This window comes from Somniosus microcephalus, chromosome 3 (genome assembly GCF_052327205.1).
Source record: "Somniosus microcephalus isolate GS21.2 chromosome 3, FLI_Smic_1.0, whole genome shotgun sequence".
Taxonomy (NCBI): domain Eukaryota; kingdom Metazoa; phylum Chordata; class Chondrichthyes; order Squaliformes; family Somniosidae; genus Somniosus; species Somniosus microcephalus.
The window spans coordinates 225,569,541-225,588,897 of record NC_140989.1 but is presented as its reverse complement, the minus strand read 5'-3'; the positions used below and the strand labels follow the sequence as shown (position 1 = coordinate 225,588,897).

Here is a 19,357-nt window from a genome sequence, read left to right as displayed (position 1 = left end):
GGGAATGTAGCCGGGCAAGTGGTGGAAGTATCAGTAGGAGAGCATTTTGGCGACAGTGACCATAATTCGGTGAGATTTAAGGTGGTCATGGAAAAGGACAAAGACGGCCCGGAAATAAGGGTTCTAAATTGGGGGAAGGCCGATTTTAATATGATAAGGCAGGATCTGGCCAAAGTGGACTGGGAGCAGCTACTTATAGGAAAATCCACATCAAAACAGTGGGAGACTTTCAGAAGGGAAATAGAGAGAGTACAACGTCAACATGTTCCTGTAAAGGTCAAGGGTGGGACCAACAAGCAAAGGGAACCTTGGATGACAAGGGATATACAAAAATGCATTAGAAATAAAAGGGGGGCTTTTGGAAGTTACAAAAGACTAAAGACGGAAGAAGCCCTAGAGGAGTATAAAAAGTGCAGGGGCATACTTAAAAAAGAAATTAGGAGGGCGAGGAGGGGCCATGAAATAACACTGGCGAGCAAAATAAAGGAAAATCCTAAGATGTTTTATAAGTATATTAAGGGCAAGAGGATAACCAGGGAAAGGGTAGGGCCCAAAGTGGCAATCTGTGTGTAGAGCCAGATGATGTAGGCGGGGTTTTAAATGAATTTTTTGCATCTGTGTTCACTATGGAGAAAGACGATGTAGACATAGAAATCGCGCAAGGGGACTGTGATATACTTGAACATATTAGCATCGAGAGGGAGGAGGTGCTAGCGGTTTTAGCAGGCCAAAAAGTGGATAAATCCCCAGGCCCGGACGAGATGTATCCCAGGCTGCTGTGGGAGGCAAAGGAGGAGATTGCAGGGGCTCTGACAGAAATTTTCAGAACCTCTCTGGCCACAGGGGATGTACCAGAGGACTGGAGAACAGCTAATGTAGTACCATTATACAAGAAGGGTAGCAGGGATAAACCAGGGAATTACAGGCCAGTGAGCCTAACATCTGTGGTAAGGAAATTATTGGAAAAAATTCTGAGGGACAAAATTAGTCTACACTTGGAGAGGCAAGGATTAATCGGGGATAGTCAGCATGGCTTTGTCAAGGGCAAATCATGTCTGACAAATCTGATTGAATTTTTCGAGGGGGTGATTAGTGGGATGGATGAGGGAAATGCTGTGGATGTGGTTTACATGGACTTCAGTAAAGCTTTTGACAAAGTCCCGCATAGGAGACTGGTCAAGAAGGTAAGAGCCCATGGGATCCAGGGTGCCTTGGCGAGTTGGATCCTAAACTGGCTGAGTGGCAGGAGGCAGAGGGTGATGGTCGAAGGTTGCTTTTGTGACTGGAAGCCTGTGTCCAGTGGGGTACCTCAGGGAGCGGTGCTGGGTCCCTTGTTGTTTGTGATCTACATAAATGATTTGGATGAGAATGTGAAAGGTATGATCAGTAAGTTCGCAGATGACACGAAAATTGGTGGGGTGGTAAATTGCGAGGAGGAAAGCCTCCGGCTACAGGACGATATAAACGGGTTGGTCAGATGGGCGGAAAAGTGGCAAATGGAATTTAACCCTGAAAAGTGCGAGGTGATGCATTTTGGACGGACAAATAAGGCAAGGGAATACACAATGAGTGGTAAGACCCTAGGAAGTACAGAGGGTCAGAGGGACCTTGGTGTACATGTACATAGATCCCTGAAGGCAGCAGAACAGGTAGATAAGGTGGTTAAAAAGGCATATGGGATACTTGCCTTCATTAGCCGAGGCATAGAATATAAGAGCAGGGAGGTTATGATGGAGCTGTACAAAACGCTGGTGAGGCCACAGCTGGAGTACTGTGTGCAGTTCTGGTCGCCTCACTATAGGAAGGATGTGATTGCCTTGGAGAGGGTGCAGAGAAGATTCACCAGGATGTTACCTGGGATGGAGCGCCTCAGCTATGAAGAAAGACTAAACAGGCTGGGGTTGTTTTCCTTGGAGCAAAGGAGGCTGAGGGGGGACCTGATTGAGGTGTACAAAATGATGAGGGGCATAGATAGGGTAGACAAAGAGGAACTTTTCCCCTTAGTAGGGGGCTCAATAACAAGGGGGCATAGATTCAGGGTAAGGGGCAGGAGATTTAGAGGGGATTTGAGGAGGAACTTTTTCACCCAGAGGGTGGTTGGAATGTGGAACTCAATGCCTAAAAGGGTGGTAGAGGCAGGAAGCCTCACAACATTCAAGAAGCATTTGGATGAGCACTTGAAATGCCATTGCATACAAGGCTATGGACCAAATGCTGGAAAATGGGATTAGACTGGACAGGGATGGATGGGCGGCGCAGACACGATGGGCCGAAGGGCCTCTTTCTGTGCTGTAAAACTCTATGGCTCTATGACTCTAAAATAGCCTGCTCCGACCAGGTCATCTGCATTTTGATGTTAGTTGAGGTCGGAAGGCGGGGGGGTGGAGGAGAGGTGGGGGGGAGGGAAGGAGAGGTTGGGGGGGGGGGGAAGCAGTGGTCAGGGGGCAAGGGGGCAGGGAGGAGGGGTCCACCGGGACAGAGCGCTGCCCCACACCGGCTCCTGTTACCTGTGACTGGGGGCGTTCTTTTGAACCTCGGCGAGGACCATTTTCGTGTTCGACACCTCGCCGTCTGTGAAAACAAAGAGCTGGGAGAGCAGAGGAAGAGTTACTGGGGGGAGTGGTGGGCAGGGACCCGAGAAATATCCACTCGCTTCGCCCTTTACTCACTCGAACTTTCTCCACCGCTTTTCTGAAGGTGCTGCCCATTCGTGGAGTCCAGCTCCATGGTCGTCAGTCACCCCACCCCCGCCCCCAGACAGAGGGCGGCAGCACAGTATTAGACTGTGGATGGCATCACCGCTGAACACCGTACTGTCCTCACCCAAAGCATGCGTACACACACACACACACGTTACTCGACCAAGCCACAGCGGACACGGAAAGGTCGCACGAGGCAGCGTCGTAACAAAGGGACCCAGACTCGACCTTTACTCAAACAAGGGTGAGCATGGAGCCACTCCCTTCCTGCGTCACTCTGAGGTTGTCCCTCCGGCTCTGTGGCCAGGGCTTGGCACTTTTCAAATGAACAAACTTCTCGGTGAATCTCCCCGCACTGGCCATTCAGAGCCATTACCTGCCGCGGGTGCCCTGGTTTACAGGGCTTGTTGTAAATGGCGGTGAGGGGCTGGAGGATCTCGGTCCCGCCATGTCTGCCTCAATGCCTTGCGGTTTCTCCAGCGCACTCTGCATCGACTCCTGACTGTACTCGATGCTCTCACTGCACGAGAGAGAGTAAGAGAAAGAGAGAGAAAGCATGCGTTAGAGGTTTGGAGCGGGCGGTGACACATGGGGCCACTCGACGTGGTGTAACCGGGACGATACGGTTCAGATTTTGTCAGCCTGGCTTACCAGGCCCTCCCGCCATCCACCGCCCCGACAAATACTTCTTCCTGCCTGACCCCCTCCCTCAGCCGAAGGACTTGGGGATTCCCCGGTGTCGATGAGCACTTTACACTCTGTCAGGAAAGGTCAGTGTCTGACCCACTGCCCCACCCAATCCCCCTTCAAAGAGAGAGAGAAACGAGACCTTCATGCCCCTCTGTCTGGGGCTGGATTTGACCCAGGTCCCAGAGGGTGAAAGGTCAGTGTCTGACCCACTGCCCCACCCAATCCCCCTTCAAAGAGAGAAACGAGACCTTCACACCCCTCTGTCTGGGGCTGGATTTGACCCCAGGTCCCAGAGGGTGAAAGGTCAGTGTCTGGACGTGCTCCGTGGAGGCGACCTCTCGTCCTGTGTTAACTTCTCCTTTGGCGCCCATCCTGGCTTCCATCACACGACGAAAATTCCCACTTACGGGAAGAAGGAGTCAAATTCGCTTCCGAATCCGTAAATGTTGAAGAAGCATCCCATGGGCAGGCTCTTCAGGAGCAGGAGCAGCGTGTCCTGTCGGAACAAACTCCCGGTTAGTCTCGGCATCAGCTTCCAGCTCTAATGTTCCTAACTTCCCACTCTTCCGGGGGATCCCCCCATTACCCATTGCTTCACCCCCAGGCTGTGACTCAGGCCAGGGGCACACACAGACACATTGGTTACACAGTCAGTGATCCTTACCCTGCTGAATGAACAGTGACTCTGTACAGTTACACCGTGAGCGACCCTTACCCTGCTGAATGAACAGGGACTCTGTACAGTTACAGTCAGTAATCCTTACCCTGCTGAATGAACAGTGACTCTGTGCAGTTACACAATCAGTGATCCTTACCCTGCTGAATGAACAGTGACTCTGTACAGTTACAGTCAGTAATCCTTACCCTGCTGAATAAACAGTGACTCTGTGCAGTTACACAGTCAGTGATCCTTACCCTGCTGAATGAACAGTGACTCTGTACAGTTACACAATCAGTGATCCTTACCCTGCCGAATGATCAGTGACTCTGTACAGTTACACAGTGAGTGATCCTTACCCTGCTGAATGAACAGTGACTCTGTACAGTTACACAGTCAGTGATCCTTACCCTGCTGAATGATCAGTGACTCTGTACAGTTACACAGTCAGTAACCCTTACCCTGCTGAATGAACAGTGACTCTGTACAGTTACAGTCAGTGATCCTTACCCTGCCAGATGAACAGCAACTGCACATATCTTCCAAATGTTCTGGTTGGAGGGGCACTACATTGGCGCTCTGGTCTGCACACCGGTCACAGGAGACTCCTGGCTGTGCTTTCCCAGTGTGGCCATTTGCCATCTACAGTCCATGCCGATGGAAGCACACCACCGTAGGAACACTCTCGCACGTACTCAGGGCACTTGGTTATGGAGCCACTCGGCCATTGGTGTCACCTATGCCTGCCGCCATATCTTAAACCATCAGAGTCTAGCGATGTCAATTCCCATCTGGGGTAAAAATCTAATTTCCCAGTCAACCCCTCTGCCAATTTCTCACAATGTTGCTTCAGGCTGTCACAATTACCCCTCCCCAGATTATGCCCCCCACCTCTCCCCAGGTTACCTTCGCGCTTTGGATACGACTGGGCCCATCAAAGTCATTGGACATTGCGCAATCCATGCTTCCGGAACGATCCACGAGGAAGATGAACTCCCCGGGCGCAACCTGGGAGGATTTCTCAGGAAAACTGGGATAGAAGTTGACCATGACCGTGGGGTCCCCCATCAGGGTCCCTGAATAAAGACAAAACAGGAGCAGAATCGGAGATCATCAAAATGCGGGCTCCCTCTCTCCAGCCCACCCAACCCCAGCATGACCCCTAACCCAGGCCATTACTCAAGCCCATCCATAACCCAGCTTGTCCCTCCACCCTATCTCTACCCCAACTCATCCCCTAACTCGGCCCACACCAACCTAACCTGCTCATAACCCATTCTTCCCTCCAGCCCACCCCAACCCAACCCGCCGCTAACCCAGGCTTTCCTACACCTACTCCAGCCCACCCCTAACCCAACCTGTCCCTGACCCAGCCTCTCCCTCCAGCCCACCCCTAACACAACCTGTCCCTGACCCAGCCTCTCCCTCCAGCCCACCCCTAACCCAGCCTGTCCCTGACCCAGCCTCTCCCTACAGCCCACCCCTAACCCAACCTGTCCCTGACCCAGCCTCTCCCTCCAGCCCACCCCTAACCCAACCTGTCCCTGACCCAGCCTCTCCCTCCAGCCCACCCCTAACCCAACCTGTCCCTGACCCAGCCTCTCCCTCCAGCCCACCCCTAACTCAACCTGTCCCTGACCCAGCCTCTCCCTCCAGCTCACCCCTAACCCAACCTGTCCCTGACCCAGCCTCTCCCTCCAGCCCACCCCTAACCCAACCTGCAGTGTATGTAACCGTTCCACCTTTAAGAGAACTATTTTAAGGGTTGCACTACTTTATTTTGGCTGCTGTATACTGTAGTACCGGTGGTGACCACACCAGTATATAAGTGCTGTGTAATGATTTATTGGGCAGTTCCGCCCTGACCTTCGACTAGTAAAGACCTGTTAAATTTTACTCCTGTGGTCTGTGTAGTAATTCTCAATATAATACACAGACTTAACAGTGGCGACGAGGATGGGATCTTACCCTGCGGCAGAGATATATCCAAGGCAGTTTAACGGGCGTCGAGAAGAGGCATCCGCCCTCATCATTCTGCTGAGAAAAGACTCGGGTCTGCAGAGCAAAGGAAGAATTCTGACACGAAGCCTTCCATCAGCAACAGGCAGTGATCATCCCTTCTATCACGGTGGTGGGTAAGCCGATCAGAGACGAGCAGCAAGTCGGCCACGTTGGCTGTGACGTAGGGGAGGGAAAAACGGAGGATATAAGGGCGGAGAACTCGACCACGGCCGGGGAAAAGAGCCGGACAGAAGTCGGGGCCAGAGGCGCTGAGACTGGGGCAGCGTAGGGCACGGGAGCCGCAGTGAATGCAAACACAGCCGGTGTAAAAGACCGGGCTGCAAGACGCAACAGCGTCGAGAGAGAGCTCGACCGCGACCGGTGAAAAAGGCCGGGCAGCTACCGAGGCTGCGAAGCGCAGCGATCGGGACAGCGTAAGAAAATTTTAAAAAACCGCGGAGAACTCAGCCGCGGGAAAGGACCGGACTGCAAGAGGGGCTGGGAGGCACGATTTGAGAACCGCTGGGGAGGGCGAACGCAGCAATACGGCAATCGCCATTACAGCCAGCGGGGGAGAAAGGCAAACGCGGGAAGCCGCCATTTTCGTAGGCGGGGAAGAAGACAAGCGCGGGAAACCGCCATTTTAAAAAAAAGTTAAAGAAAAATTTCTTTGTTTCTCAAGAAGATTGCGAGGATGCCTAAGCGTGGTAACATCAACGATTTCGATCCCGATGTTGAAGATTGGGCCACGTATGTAGAACGCATAGAGATTTATCGTAAGGCAAATAAAATATCAAATAATGATAAAGCACTAACCTTGCTAAACTCAATGGGTGCGAAGACATACGGGCTATTGAAGCATCTTCTATCACCAGCTAAACCGGCGGATCAGACTTTTGCTAAAATTGTTGCTGTCCTGAAAAATCATTTGAACCCCACACCGCTGATGTTAGCGGAACGATTTAAATTTTATGCGAGAACGCAACGGAAAGAGGAAAGCAACGCGGAGTTTTTCATTGAACTGCGTAAGTTAGCGAAATACTGTCAGTTTGGGAAAAGACTGACAGAGGCACTGAGAGACAAATTCGTGTGTGGATTGTCGAAAGAAGGAACACAAAAGCGGTTGCTTGAAGAGAATGATCTTACACTTGATAAGGCTGTCACTATTGCAGCATCGCACGAAGCCGCAGCGAGAGGCACTGCGGAAATGCAGCTGAAGGCAGCGGTACTCAGCATAGATCAAATGGCTTTGGGTACAACGAAATGTTATCGTTGTGGAAAGACAACACACGATCAGAACCAATGCTGGTTTAAAAACCAGGAATGTAGAAAATGTGGCAAGCTTGGCCACATAGCTAAAGTATGCCGGTCAGGAAAGAAGACCAGCAACAAAAAGTCACCGCAGGAAAAGTGCAGAAAGGTACATAAGGTGGCTGAGAAGAGTTTGGATGAACAGAATTCGGATTCAGACTCCAACAGCAAGGAACTGGGTAGTCTGAGAATTCACAATGTGAGTAAGGAAGCTGACCGACAAACTATCTGGGTCACACTGCAGATAGCAGGAGTCCACGTGAAGATGGAATTGGACACCGGATCGGCGTTGACGGTCATGAATAAGCAAGATTACAAAAAGTTATTCACACATATTCCCCTACGGGATACAGAGATAGTATTGCAGACATACACGGGGCAAAGAGTATACCCCACCGGAAAGATAAAAGTCAAGGTGGTACACAAGGGCAAAGCACACCAAGGAATGGACATATATGTACTACCTGAGGGAGGTCCACCACTTCTGGGACGGGAGTGGATCAGGAAAATAAATATGGACTGGCACTCCCTAAAAGCAATAACGGTAGATTCCGGGAAAAAGAAAGATGTCAAACCTGAACGATTGTCCAGAATATTGGATGAGGGCATATGTAGCAGTGGCAGTGACAAAGCAGAGAGTGAGAACTCAGTGAAGACAATCAGCTCAGACTCTGGAACTGATGATGGTAAGACCAGCCCATGTGCAAAAGACAAGTCTAAAATGGACTTGCAGACGAATGAGGGAAAAACGAAGGAGTGCATAAATGCTTCAGAAGAGAACAAAGTATCAGAACAGAATTCCACTGAACAACAACAACAACATAGTTTGACAGAGAATTCTGAGTCTGTCCAGTCTACAGACATGTACATTTCTGAGGAACACCGGGCTCGAACTCAACTCAATTTCAAACTACAACAGCAATTAGAACAAATGATTCGCCGTTTTGAGCAAGAGATGAATGCAAAGAAAAAGTTCTTTGACAGAGTGGGAGAATCTGGAAAGACAGCAGAAGCAGCTGATTGAGAAAATGGAACAGGAACACACAAACCGTCTGCGCAATGAGGCCAAACGAATCAAAGCTGAGCAAGAAAGGGAATATGTCAAATTCATCGATCAGTTGAAAGCTAAGAAGAAAGAGCACCCTTTTGTGAGCAGTGTCAGCAGTAATAAGCCACTCAGGGAATTGGTGGCAGAGGCAAAAGCTGAAGTGATGGAGGAAATAGAAGACAATAGAGAAGAAGCAGAAGATGATGACTCATCTGAACCATTATCACCCCTACCAGGTCACGCACGTGGTCCCTCCGAACTGAGCCAAATCAGTCTGGAAGTAGAAAAACTTCCCAAGGTACTCGAGCCTTTAGAAGTCAGCAATGCTGGTTCTGAAGTTACGAAAGTGCAAGCTGTTAAGTCCAGTGAAGGACTATTAGATGAGTCACCCCAGCAACAAGAACCTACTACACCACCGAAAACTACTACACCACCGAGGCGTTATACGGACCGAGCCAGGAGGCCTCCTCCGAGACTGAATCTGTGAACTGTTTTTACATGAAGTTGTGTATATATGTTATGATGTTATGTTTAATGGGGAATATATACTGTTAAGCTAAAAAGGGAGGATTGCAGTGTATGTAACCGTTCCACCTTTAAGAGAACTATTTTAAGGGTTGCACTACTTTATTTTGGCTGCTGTATACTGTAATACCGGTGGTGACCACACCAGTATATAAGTGCTGTGTAATGATTTATTGGGCAGTTCCGACCTGACCTTCGACTAGTAAAGACCTGTTAAATTTTACTCTTGTGGTCTGTGTAGTAATTCTCAATATAATACACAGACTTAACACAACCTGTCCCTGACCCAGCCGCTCCCTCCAGCTCACCCCTAACACAACCTGTCCCTGACTGAAATAAAGAATCGATTTGCCTTCCAAAGTTAGGCTTTATTAACTTTAAAATTAGCAGCATATCTTTCTACATCCAGTCCCAACTAAAGCTAGAAAAGGACTGAATTTAAGGTAGCCACAACACATCATGTGATCATCAACTACCAATGAGATTACAACACATATCCCAAGGCAGTTAACAAACAACGAATCATAATACTTTTACTAATCAAGGAATAATCACCACACTGACCCAGCCTCTCACTCCAGCTCACCCCTAACCCAACCTGTCCCTGACCCAGCCTCTCCCTCCAGCCCACCCCTAACCCAACCTGTCCCTGACCCAGTCTCTCCCTCCAGCCCACCCCTAACACAACCTGTCCCTGACCCAGCCTCTCCCTCCAGCCCACCCCTAACACAACCTGTCCCTGACCCAGCCTCTCCCTCCAGCCCACCCCTAACACAACCTGTCCCTGACCCAGCCTCTCCCTCCAGCCCACCCCTAACCCAACCTGTCCCTGACCCAGCCTCTCCCTCCAGCCCACCCCAACCTGTCCCTGACTGAAATAAAGAATCGATTTGCCTTCCAAAGTTAGGCTTTATTAACTTTAAAATTAGCAGCATATCTTTCTACATCCAGTCCCAACTAAAGCTAGAAAAGGACTGAATTTAAGGTAGCCACAACACATCATGTGATCATCAACTACCAATGAGATTACAACACATATCCCAAGGCAGTTAACAAACAACGAATCATAATACTTTTACTAATCAAGGAATAATCACCACATTCACCCCTCCTTTTAAAATATACTCCAACCTAATAACTTTTACAATTTACAATTAATTATTTACAACTAAACTATGCACGAGAATAAAACTATTTACATAACACAATACTAAATGAACAACAACAAATAATAACATTACGCATAAGTATTAAGTGTCTCTCAATTAAAACAATATACTATAATATTTCAACAATTTTTAAAACATTATCAATTTAAAAGTCCATTTTCAATCGGTCGACCGGATATCTTGTTCGTGTCGACCTTCTTAACCTTGGTGAAATTCCTTGCCCTCCCACGCCAGAAGGCACAGAAGTATCTTCAACAGGAAAGCTATCCATATCCCGATTCTCAACGGTTTCCGGATTAGAAATCCCATCAGAAGATGAACTGGGACGGTCATAAACATCTATCAAAGGCTGACTAATAGAAGTATGATTATCTGCAATCGGATTGGAAATATTCGTAGTATCTGTAACAGCATCCACCTTATCCGAATCATGACCATTATTAATATCCTCAGAAGAGGGCTGGCCCCCACAAGGAGCCAAGTCTTTAATTGAAACAGTACTTTCTTTCCCATCTTGGAATCGAATATGAACATATTGGGAATTTGCCTCCAACAGCTCCACCTCCTCCACCAAGGGGTCATATTTTGACAATCTAACTTGGCGTCGAAGCAACACAGGTCCCTGCATAGTAAGCCATGAAGGTACCGAATATCCCGTAGTAGATCTCCGCGGATAGTTAAAGAGCCTTTCATGGGGGGTCACATTAGTAGCCGTTGAAAGCAATTGATCTAATGGAATGCAGGGCATCAGGCAGCACCATTTCCCACTGTGTATTCTTAAGATTCCGGGATGTCAACGCCAACATAACTGCCTTCCAGATCACCCCATTGTATCGTTCGCACTGTCCATTACCCTGGGGATTATACGGGGTAGTTCTACTAGTAGAAATTCCCCGACTCTGAAGGTATTCCTTCAACTGGGAAGACATAAAAGAACTTCCCTGATCCGAATGGATATACGCAGGCATCCCAAAGATGACAAAAAGTTGAGTCAAACATTTAATAACTGTAGCAGCTGATACATCTGCACAAGGAAAAGCAAAAGGGAACCTTGAAAACTCGTCCACAACAGTAAATATATATCGGTTTTGGAGTAGTTGAAGGAAGAGGTCCCTTAAAATCAACACTCAAACGTTCAAAAGGAGAAGTAGCCTTTATAAGATGAGCTCGTTGAGGCTTAAAGAAATTCAGTTTACACCGAGCGCAGATAGAACATGAAGAAGTCATCCGCTTGACGTCTTCAACTGAAAAAGGCAAGTTCTTACTGCGTACAAAAAGTGTATCATCCTCGTAATCCCAGGATGACATAAGGCATTGTGACGATTAATAAGCGTATCTCCGTGAATCACCGAACAATAAGCCCTTGACAGTGCATCAGCAGCAACATTATCCTTCCCCGGACGATAAACTATGTCAAAATGGTAACATGCCAACTCAATCCTCCATCTCATTATTTTATCATTTTTAATCTTTCCAAAATGTTTAACATCAAACATAAAGGACACAGATTTTTGGTCAGTTACCAACGTGAAATGTCGCCCCGATAAATAATGTCTCCATTTACGCAATGCTTCTACTATTGCATATGCCTCTTTTTCAATTGAGGAATGTCTTTTTTCACTATTATTCAAAGTACGTGAGAAAAAGGCCACAGGTCTTCCATTTTGGTTCAAAGTAGCCCCAATTGCAAAATCCGAAGCATCCGTCTCAATCACAAAGGGAACCTGCTCATCAATGGAATGCACAACTGCTCCTAAAATATCCTTTTTAAAATTCTCAAAACATGTCCTGGCCTCCCATGATAGAGGATATGTCGTAACCCGAATAAGAGGCCGGATCTTCCGTGAAAAATTTGCAATCCAATTAGAATAATAAGAAAACAGTCCAACAACTCGTTGCAAAGCCTTAGAATTAGTAGGACAAGGTAAATCGATCAATGGTCGCAGACGTTCTGGATCTGGTTTAATCTTATTTCCCGAAATAATATACCCCAATAGATTTACCTCAGTAGTCGAAAAGACACATTTCTCTTTGTTAAAAGTTAAACCAACTTTTTCCGCAGCTTGAAGGAATCTTTTTAAATTAGAATCATGCTCCACCCTTGATTTGCCACACACTGTGATGTCATCTAAGTATGAAAAGGTGTCAGAGAGGGAGTTATCACTTATAAAAGCATCCATTGCCCGTTGAAAGCAAGCAACACCATTAGTAACACCAAATGGTATTCGGCAAAACTGATACAGCTTTCCACCAGCCTCAAAGGCCGTATATGGTTGATCCTTCTTAACAATAGGAATCTGATGATAAGCACTCTTTAGATCAATAGTGCTAAAAACTTTATACTGAGATACTTTATTGATAAGCTCATCAATCTTAGGCAAAGGGTACACGTCTAATTGAGTATACCTATTAATAGTTTGGGAATAGTCTATCACCATTCGTTTCTTGTGTCTCTCATTAGTCGTGACAACTACCTGTGCTCGCCAAGGCGAACAACTAGGTTCAATGATTCCTTCCAATAAGAGACGTTGAACTTCAGAATTAATAAATTCTCTATCCTGACTACTATATCTTTTTGACTTGGTAGCAATTGGCTTACAATCCGACATCAAATTGGAAAAAAGTGATAATGGAGGAATAGATAAAGAGGTTAATCCACAAATAGATAAAGGTGGCTTAGTCCCTCCAAATGAAAGACTAAGAGACTCGTGTAACTGAAGCACATCATGTCCAATCAAAATATCCGTACAGAGATTAGGCAAAACAGATAGGCGTATATCAGTATACGTATTACCTAGAAGAACCATTTTCACAAAGCAACAACCAGCTATTTGTGAAATAAGGGTCGTCTGAGCCATACACACCTGATACGTAACAGGCGAAATTTTCAAATGCTTCTCCTTCACAAACTGAAGACTTATAAAACTCTCAGTACTGCCCGTATCTATAAGGGCCTTCACTTCCAACCCATTAACTTGAGCCGTAACTATAGCTTTGTTTAGGCCATGAGCAAATGCAGCAGAAATTGATGCAATAAACGCCCTATCTAAAGGCTGAATAGTCACAGAAGAGGTAGTGGAGGAAGACCCTCCCACACCAGAAGAAGGGAAGGTAATTGAACCTGATGATTTGCACACACGTGCATAATGACCTCTCTTGCCGCATTTACTACACACAGCCTCCCGAGCAGAACACTTCAGACGAGGGTGCCGGATATTCCCACAAAAATAACACTTCTGAATCCTAGAGGCAACGGCCGCCGAAGTAGAAACTGTTTCAAAATCTAGTAAACCACTCCCATTAAGTCCACATAATTCCTTTTCATCCGAAACTGCCGAAACCATAGTCGCAGGCCGATTAAAAAGAGCATAAGAATCCGAACTTCTCTGAGCCACATCCAATGTAGAAGCTTGCTCAAAAGCACTTTTAAGATCCAGAGTCTTATTTTCTAACAACCGCTGACGAATTGATCTAGACAGTAATCCATTAATAAAAGCATCCCGTACCGATTCGTCCTTATGTTCTTCAGCCGTCACAGCCTTATAATTACAGTCAACACTAAGGCACCGAAGTGCTTGTAAATAAGTATCCAAAGATTCTCCCACCTCCTGCCTACGGGCAGATAAAAGATGACGTACAAATACCTCATTCTTTGGTTTAACAAAAATCTTTTCCAATGTAGAAATAGCCTCTTCATAAGTTTTACAGTGCAAAATATATTTATATACATCCAGGTCAATGTAGTTGATCAGCATATTCAGCTTATTTAGAGCCTCTTGATCCAACACGCCCAAAAAGTTTTTAAATGTACAATACCAATGTTTCCATTTATCATCCACTCCAGCAGAATTGGGGTCAGCCTTGAATCGTTCTGGTTGAAGATATCGCTCCATTCTAACACAAAGTTAATAAATTGAAATAAAGAATCAATTTGCCTTCCAAAGTTAGGCTTTATTAACTTTAAAATTAGCAGCATATCTTTCTACATCCAGTCCCAACTAAAGCTAGAAAAGGACTGAATTTAAGGTAGCCACAACACATCATGTGATCATCAACTACCAATGAGATTACAACACATATCCCAAGGCAGTTAACAAACAACGAATCATAATACTTTTACTAATCAAGGAATAATCACCACACTGACCCAGCCTCTCCCTCCAGCTCACCCCTAACCCAACCTGTCCCTGACCCAGCCTCTCCCTCCAGCCCACCCCTAACCCAACCTGTCCCTGACCCAGCCTCTCCCTCCAGCCCACCCCTAACACAACCTGTCCCTGACCCAGCCTCTCCCTCCAGCCGACCCCTAACTCAACCTGTCCCTGACCCAGCCTCTCCCTCCAGCCCACCCCTAACTCAACCTGTCCCTGACCCAGCCTCTCCCTCCAGCCCACCCCTAACCCAACCTGTCCCTGACCCAGCCTCTCCCTCCAGCCCACCCCTAACTCAACCTGTCCCTGACCCAGCCTCTCTCTCCAGCCCACCCCTAACCCAACCTGTCCCTGACCCAGCCTCTCCCTCCAGCTCACCCCTAACCCAACCTGTCCCTGACCCAGCCTCTCCCTCCAGCCCACCCCTAACTCAACCTGTCCCTGACCCAGCCTCTCCCTCCAGCCCACCCCTAACCCAACCTGTCCCTGACCCAGCCTCTCCCTCCAGCCCACCCCTAACCCAAACTGTCCCTGACCCAGCCGCTCCATCCAGCTTACCACCACCCCAAGCAGCGCCCACACCCGCCCATTCTGCCTCCCTCCGTCCAGTGTGCCCATCGGGCAAACCATCACCCAATTACCTGGTGCCGCAGACTCCACTCCGGCCTCGACGATGGCGCTCGGTTTGTGAACATTTTCGTAGTAGATCAGCAGCACAACATCCTTATCAAATTTGTGTCCATCCGTCAGAGACAGCTGGGGGTGAGGATCAGAAACCGGTAATCAGACACAGAATGAGAGACACCAGTCAGTGTGCAGATATCTCCCTGAGGGAGAGAGGGACTGAGAGACACCCGTCAGTGTGCAGATATCTCCCTGAGGGAGAGGGACTGAGACACACCAGTCAGTGTACAGATATCACCCTGAGGGAGAGGGGACTGAGACACCAGTCAGTGTACAGATACCTCCCTGAGGGAGAGGGACTGAGAGACACCAGTCAGTGTACAGATACCTCCCTGAGGGAGAGGGACTGAGTGACACCAGTCAGTGTACAGATATCTCTGAGGGAGAGGGACTGAGAGACATCAGTCAGTGTACAGATATCTCCCGGAGAGAGAGAGGACTGAGAGACACCAGTCAGTGCACAGATATCTCCCTGAGGGAGAGGGACTGAGAGACACCAGTCGGTGTATAGATATCTCCCTGAGGGAGAGGGACTGAGAGACACCAGTCAGTGTACAGATATCTCCCTGAGAGAGAGGGACTGAAAGACACCAGTCAGTGTACAGATATCTCCCTGAGGGAGAGAGGACTGAGTGACACCAGTCAGTGTACAGATATCTCCCTGAGAGAGAGGGACTGAGAGACACCAGTCAGTGTACAGATATCTCCCTGAGGGAGAGGGACTGAGAGACACCAGTCAGTGTACAGATATCTCCCTGAGGGAGAGAGGACTGAGTGACACCAGTCAGTGTACAGATATCTCCCTGAGGGAGAGGGACTGAGAGACACCAGTCGGTGTACAGATATCTCACTGAGGGAGAGGGACTGAGAGACACCAGTCAGTGTACAGATATCTCCCTGAGGGAGAGAGGACTGAGTGACACCAGTCAGTGTACAGCTATCTCCCTGACAGAGAGGGACTGAGAGACACCAGTCAGTGTACAGATATCTCCCTGAGGGAGAGAGGACTGAGTGACACCAGTCAGTGTACAGATATCTCCCTGAGGGAGAGGGACTGAGAGACACCAGTCAGTGTACAGATATCTCCCTGAGGGAGAGGGACTGAGAGACACCAGTCAGTGTACAGATATCTCCCTGAGGGGGAGGGACTGAGAGACACCAGTCAGTGTACAGATATCTCCCTGAGGGAGAGGGACTGAGTGACACCAGTCAGTGTACAGATACCTCCCTGAGGGAGAGGGACTGAGACACACCAGTCAGTGTACAGATATCTCCCTGAGGGAGAGGGACTAAGACACACCAGTCAGTGTACAGATATCTCCCTGAGGGAGAGGGACTGAGAGACACCAGTCAGTGTACAGATACCTCCCTGAGGGAGAGGGACTGAGAGACACCAGTCAGTGTACAGATATCTCCCTGAAGGTGAGGGGACTGAGAGATACCAGTCAGTGTACAGATCTCTCCCTGACGGAGAGGGGACTGAGAGACACCAGTCAGTGTACAGATATCTCCCTGAGAGAGAGGGACTGAGAGACACCAGTCAGTGTACAGATATCTCCCTGAGGGAGAGGGACTGAGAGACACCAGTCAGTGTACAGATACCTCCCTGAGGGAGAGGGACTGAGAGACACCAGTCAGTGTACAGATATCTCCCTGAGGGAGAGAGGAGTGAGAGACACCAGGCAGTGTACAGATATCACCCTGAGGGAGAGGGACTGAGAGACACCAGTCAGTGTACAGATATCTCCCTGAGGGAGAGGGACTGAGAGACACCAGTCAGTGTACAGATATCTCCCTGAGGGAGAGGGACTGAGAGACACCAGTCAGTGTACAGATATCTCCCTGAGGGAGAGGGACTGAGAGACACCAGTCAGTGTACAGATATCTCCCTGAGGGAGAGGGACTGAGAGACACCAGTCAGTGTATGGATATCACCCTGAGGGAGCGGGAGCGAGAGACATCAGTCAGTGTACAGATATCTCCCTGAGGGAGAGGGAGCGAGAGACAGTCAGTGTACAGATATCTCCCTGAGGGAGAGGGACTGAGAGACACCAGTCAGTGTACAGATATCTCCCTGAGAGAGTGGGACTGAGAGACACCAGTCAGTGTATCGATATCTCCCTGAGAGAGTGGGACTGAGAGACACCAGTCAGTGTACAGATATCACCCTGAGAGAGAGGGACTGAGAGACACCAGTCAGTGTACAGATATCACCCTGAGAGAGAGGGACTGAGAGACACCAGTCAGTGTACAGATATCTCCCTGAGGGAGAGGGACTGAGAGACACCAGTCAGTGTACAGATATCTCCCTGAGAGAGTGGGACTGAGAGACACCAGTCAGTGTACAGATATCTCCCTGAGAGAGTGGGACTGAGCGACACCAGTCAGTGTATAGATATCTCCCTGAGAGAGTGGGACTGAGAGACACCAGTCAGTGTACAGATATCACCCTGAGAGAGAGGGACTGAGAGACACCAGTCAGTGTACAGATATCACCCTGAGAGAGAGGGACTGAGAGACACCAGTCAGTGTACAGATATCTCCCTGAGGGAGAGGGACTGAGAGACACCAGTCAGTGTATGGATATCACCCTGAGGGAGCGGGAGCGAGAGACATCAGTCAGTGTACAGATATCTCCCTGAGGGAGAGGGAGCGAGAGACATCAGTCAGTGTACAGATATCTCCCTGAGGGAGAGGGACTGAGAGACACCAGTCAGTGTACAGATATCTCCCTGAGGGAGAGGGACTGAGAGACACCAGTCAGTGTACAGATATCTCCCTGAGGGAGAGGGACTGGGAGACACCAGTCAGTGTACAGATATCTCCCTGAGGGAGAGGGACTGAGAGACACCAGTCAGTGTACAGATATCTCCCTGAGGGTGAGGGGACTGAGAGATACCAGTCAGTGTACAGATATCTCCCTGAGGGAGAGGGACTGAGAAACACCAGTCAGTGTACAGATATCTCCCTGAGGGAGAGGGACTGAGTGACACCAGTCAGTGTACAGATACCTCCCTGAGGGAGAGGGACTGAGACACACCAGTCAGTGTACAGATATCTCCCTGAGGGAGAGGGACTAAGACACACCAGTCAGTGTACAGATATCTCCCTGAGGGAGAGGGACTGAGAGACACCAGTCAGTGTACAGATACCTCCCTGAGGGAGAGGGACTGAGAGACACCAGTCAGTGTACAGATATCTCCCTGAAGGTGAGGGGACTGAGAGATACCAGTCAGTGTACAGATCTCTCCCTGACGGAGAGGGGACTGAGAGACACCAGTCAGTGTACAGATATCTCCCTGAGAGAGAGGGACTGAGAGACACCAGTCAGTGTACAGATATCTCCCTGAGGGAGAGGGACTGAGAGACACCAGTCAGTGTACAGATACCTCCCTGAGGGAGAGGGACTGAGAGACACCAGTCAGTGTACAGATATCTCCCTGAGGGAGAGAGGAGTGAGAGACACCAGGCAGTGTACAGATATCACCCTGAGGGAGAGGGACTGAGAGACACCAGTCAGTGTACAGATATCTCCCTGAGGGAGAGGGACTGAGAGACACCAGTCAGTGTACAGATATCTCCCTGAGGGAGAGGGACTGAGAGACACCAGTCAGTGTACAGATATCTCCCTGAGGGAGAGGGACTGAGAGACACCAGTCAGTGTACAGATATCTCCCTGAGGGAGAGGGACTGAGAGACACCAGTCAGTGTATGGATATCACCCTGAGGGAGCGGGAGCGAGAGACATCAGTCAGTGTACAGATATCTCCCTGAGGGAGAGGGAGCGAGAGACAGTCAGTGTACAGATATCTCCCTGAGGGAGAGGGACTGAGAGACACCAGTCAGTGTACAGATATCTCCCTGAGAGAGTGGGACTGAGAGACACCAGTCAGTGTATCGATATCTCCCTGAGAGAGTGGGACTGAGAGACACCAGTCAGTGTACAGATATCACCCTGAGAGAGAGGGACTGAGAGACACCAGTCAGTGTACAGATATCACCCTGAGAGAGAGGGACTGAGAGACACCAGTCAGTGTACAGATATCTCCCTGAGGGAGAGGGACTGAGAGACACCAGTCAGTGTACAGATATCTCCCTGAGAGAGTGGGACTGAGAGACACCAGTCAGTGTACAGATATCTCCCTGAGAGAGTGGGACTGAGCGACACCAGTCAGTGTATAGATATCTCCCTGAGAGAGTGGGACTGAGAGACACCAGTCAGTGTACAGATATCACCCTGAGAGAGAGGGACTGAGAGACACCAGTCAGTGTACAGATATCACCCTGAGAGAGAGGGACTGAGAGACACCAGTCAGTGTACAGATATCTCCCTGAGGGAGAGGGACTGAGAGACACCAGTCAGTGTATGGATATCACCCTGAGGGAGCGGGAGCGAGAGACATCAGTCAGTGTACAGATAT

At 48.7% G+C, this 19,357-nt stretch overlaps 1 protein-coding gene across 1 annotated transcript in view; it reads right to left on the bottom strand.

Moving 5' to 3' along the window:
* LOC147121739 (von Willebrand factor A domain-containing protein 5A-like) overlaps positions 1-19,357 on the bottom strand; it is a 94,377-nt gene that overhangs the window by 63,531 nt on the left and 11,489 nt on the right. The window contains 6 exon segments of the mRNA XM_085977994.1: positions 2,508-2,587; positions 3,076-3,149; positions 3,152-3,219; positions 3,797-3,885; positions 4,954-5,123; positions 14,894-15,008. Of these exon segments, the coding sequence (XP_085834120.1) occupies positions 2,508-2,587; positions 3,076-3,149; positions 3,152-3,219; positions 3,797-3,885; positions 4,954-5,123; positions 14,894-15,008 (596 nt within the window).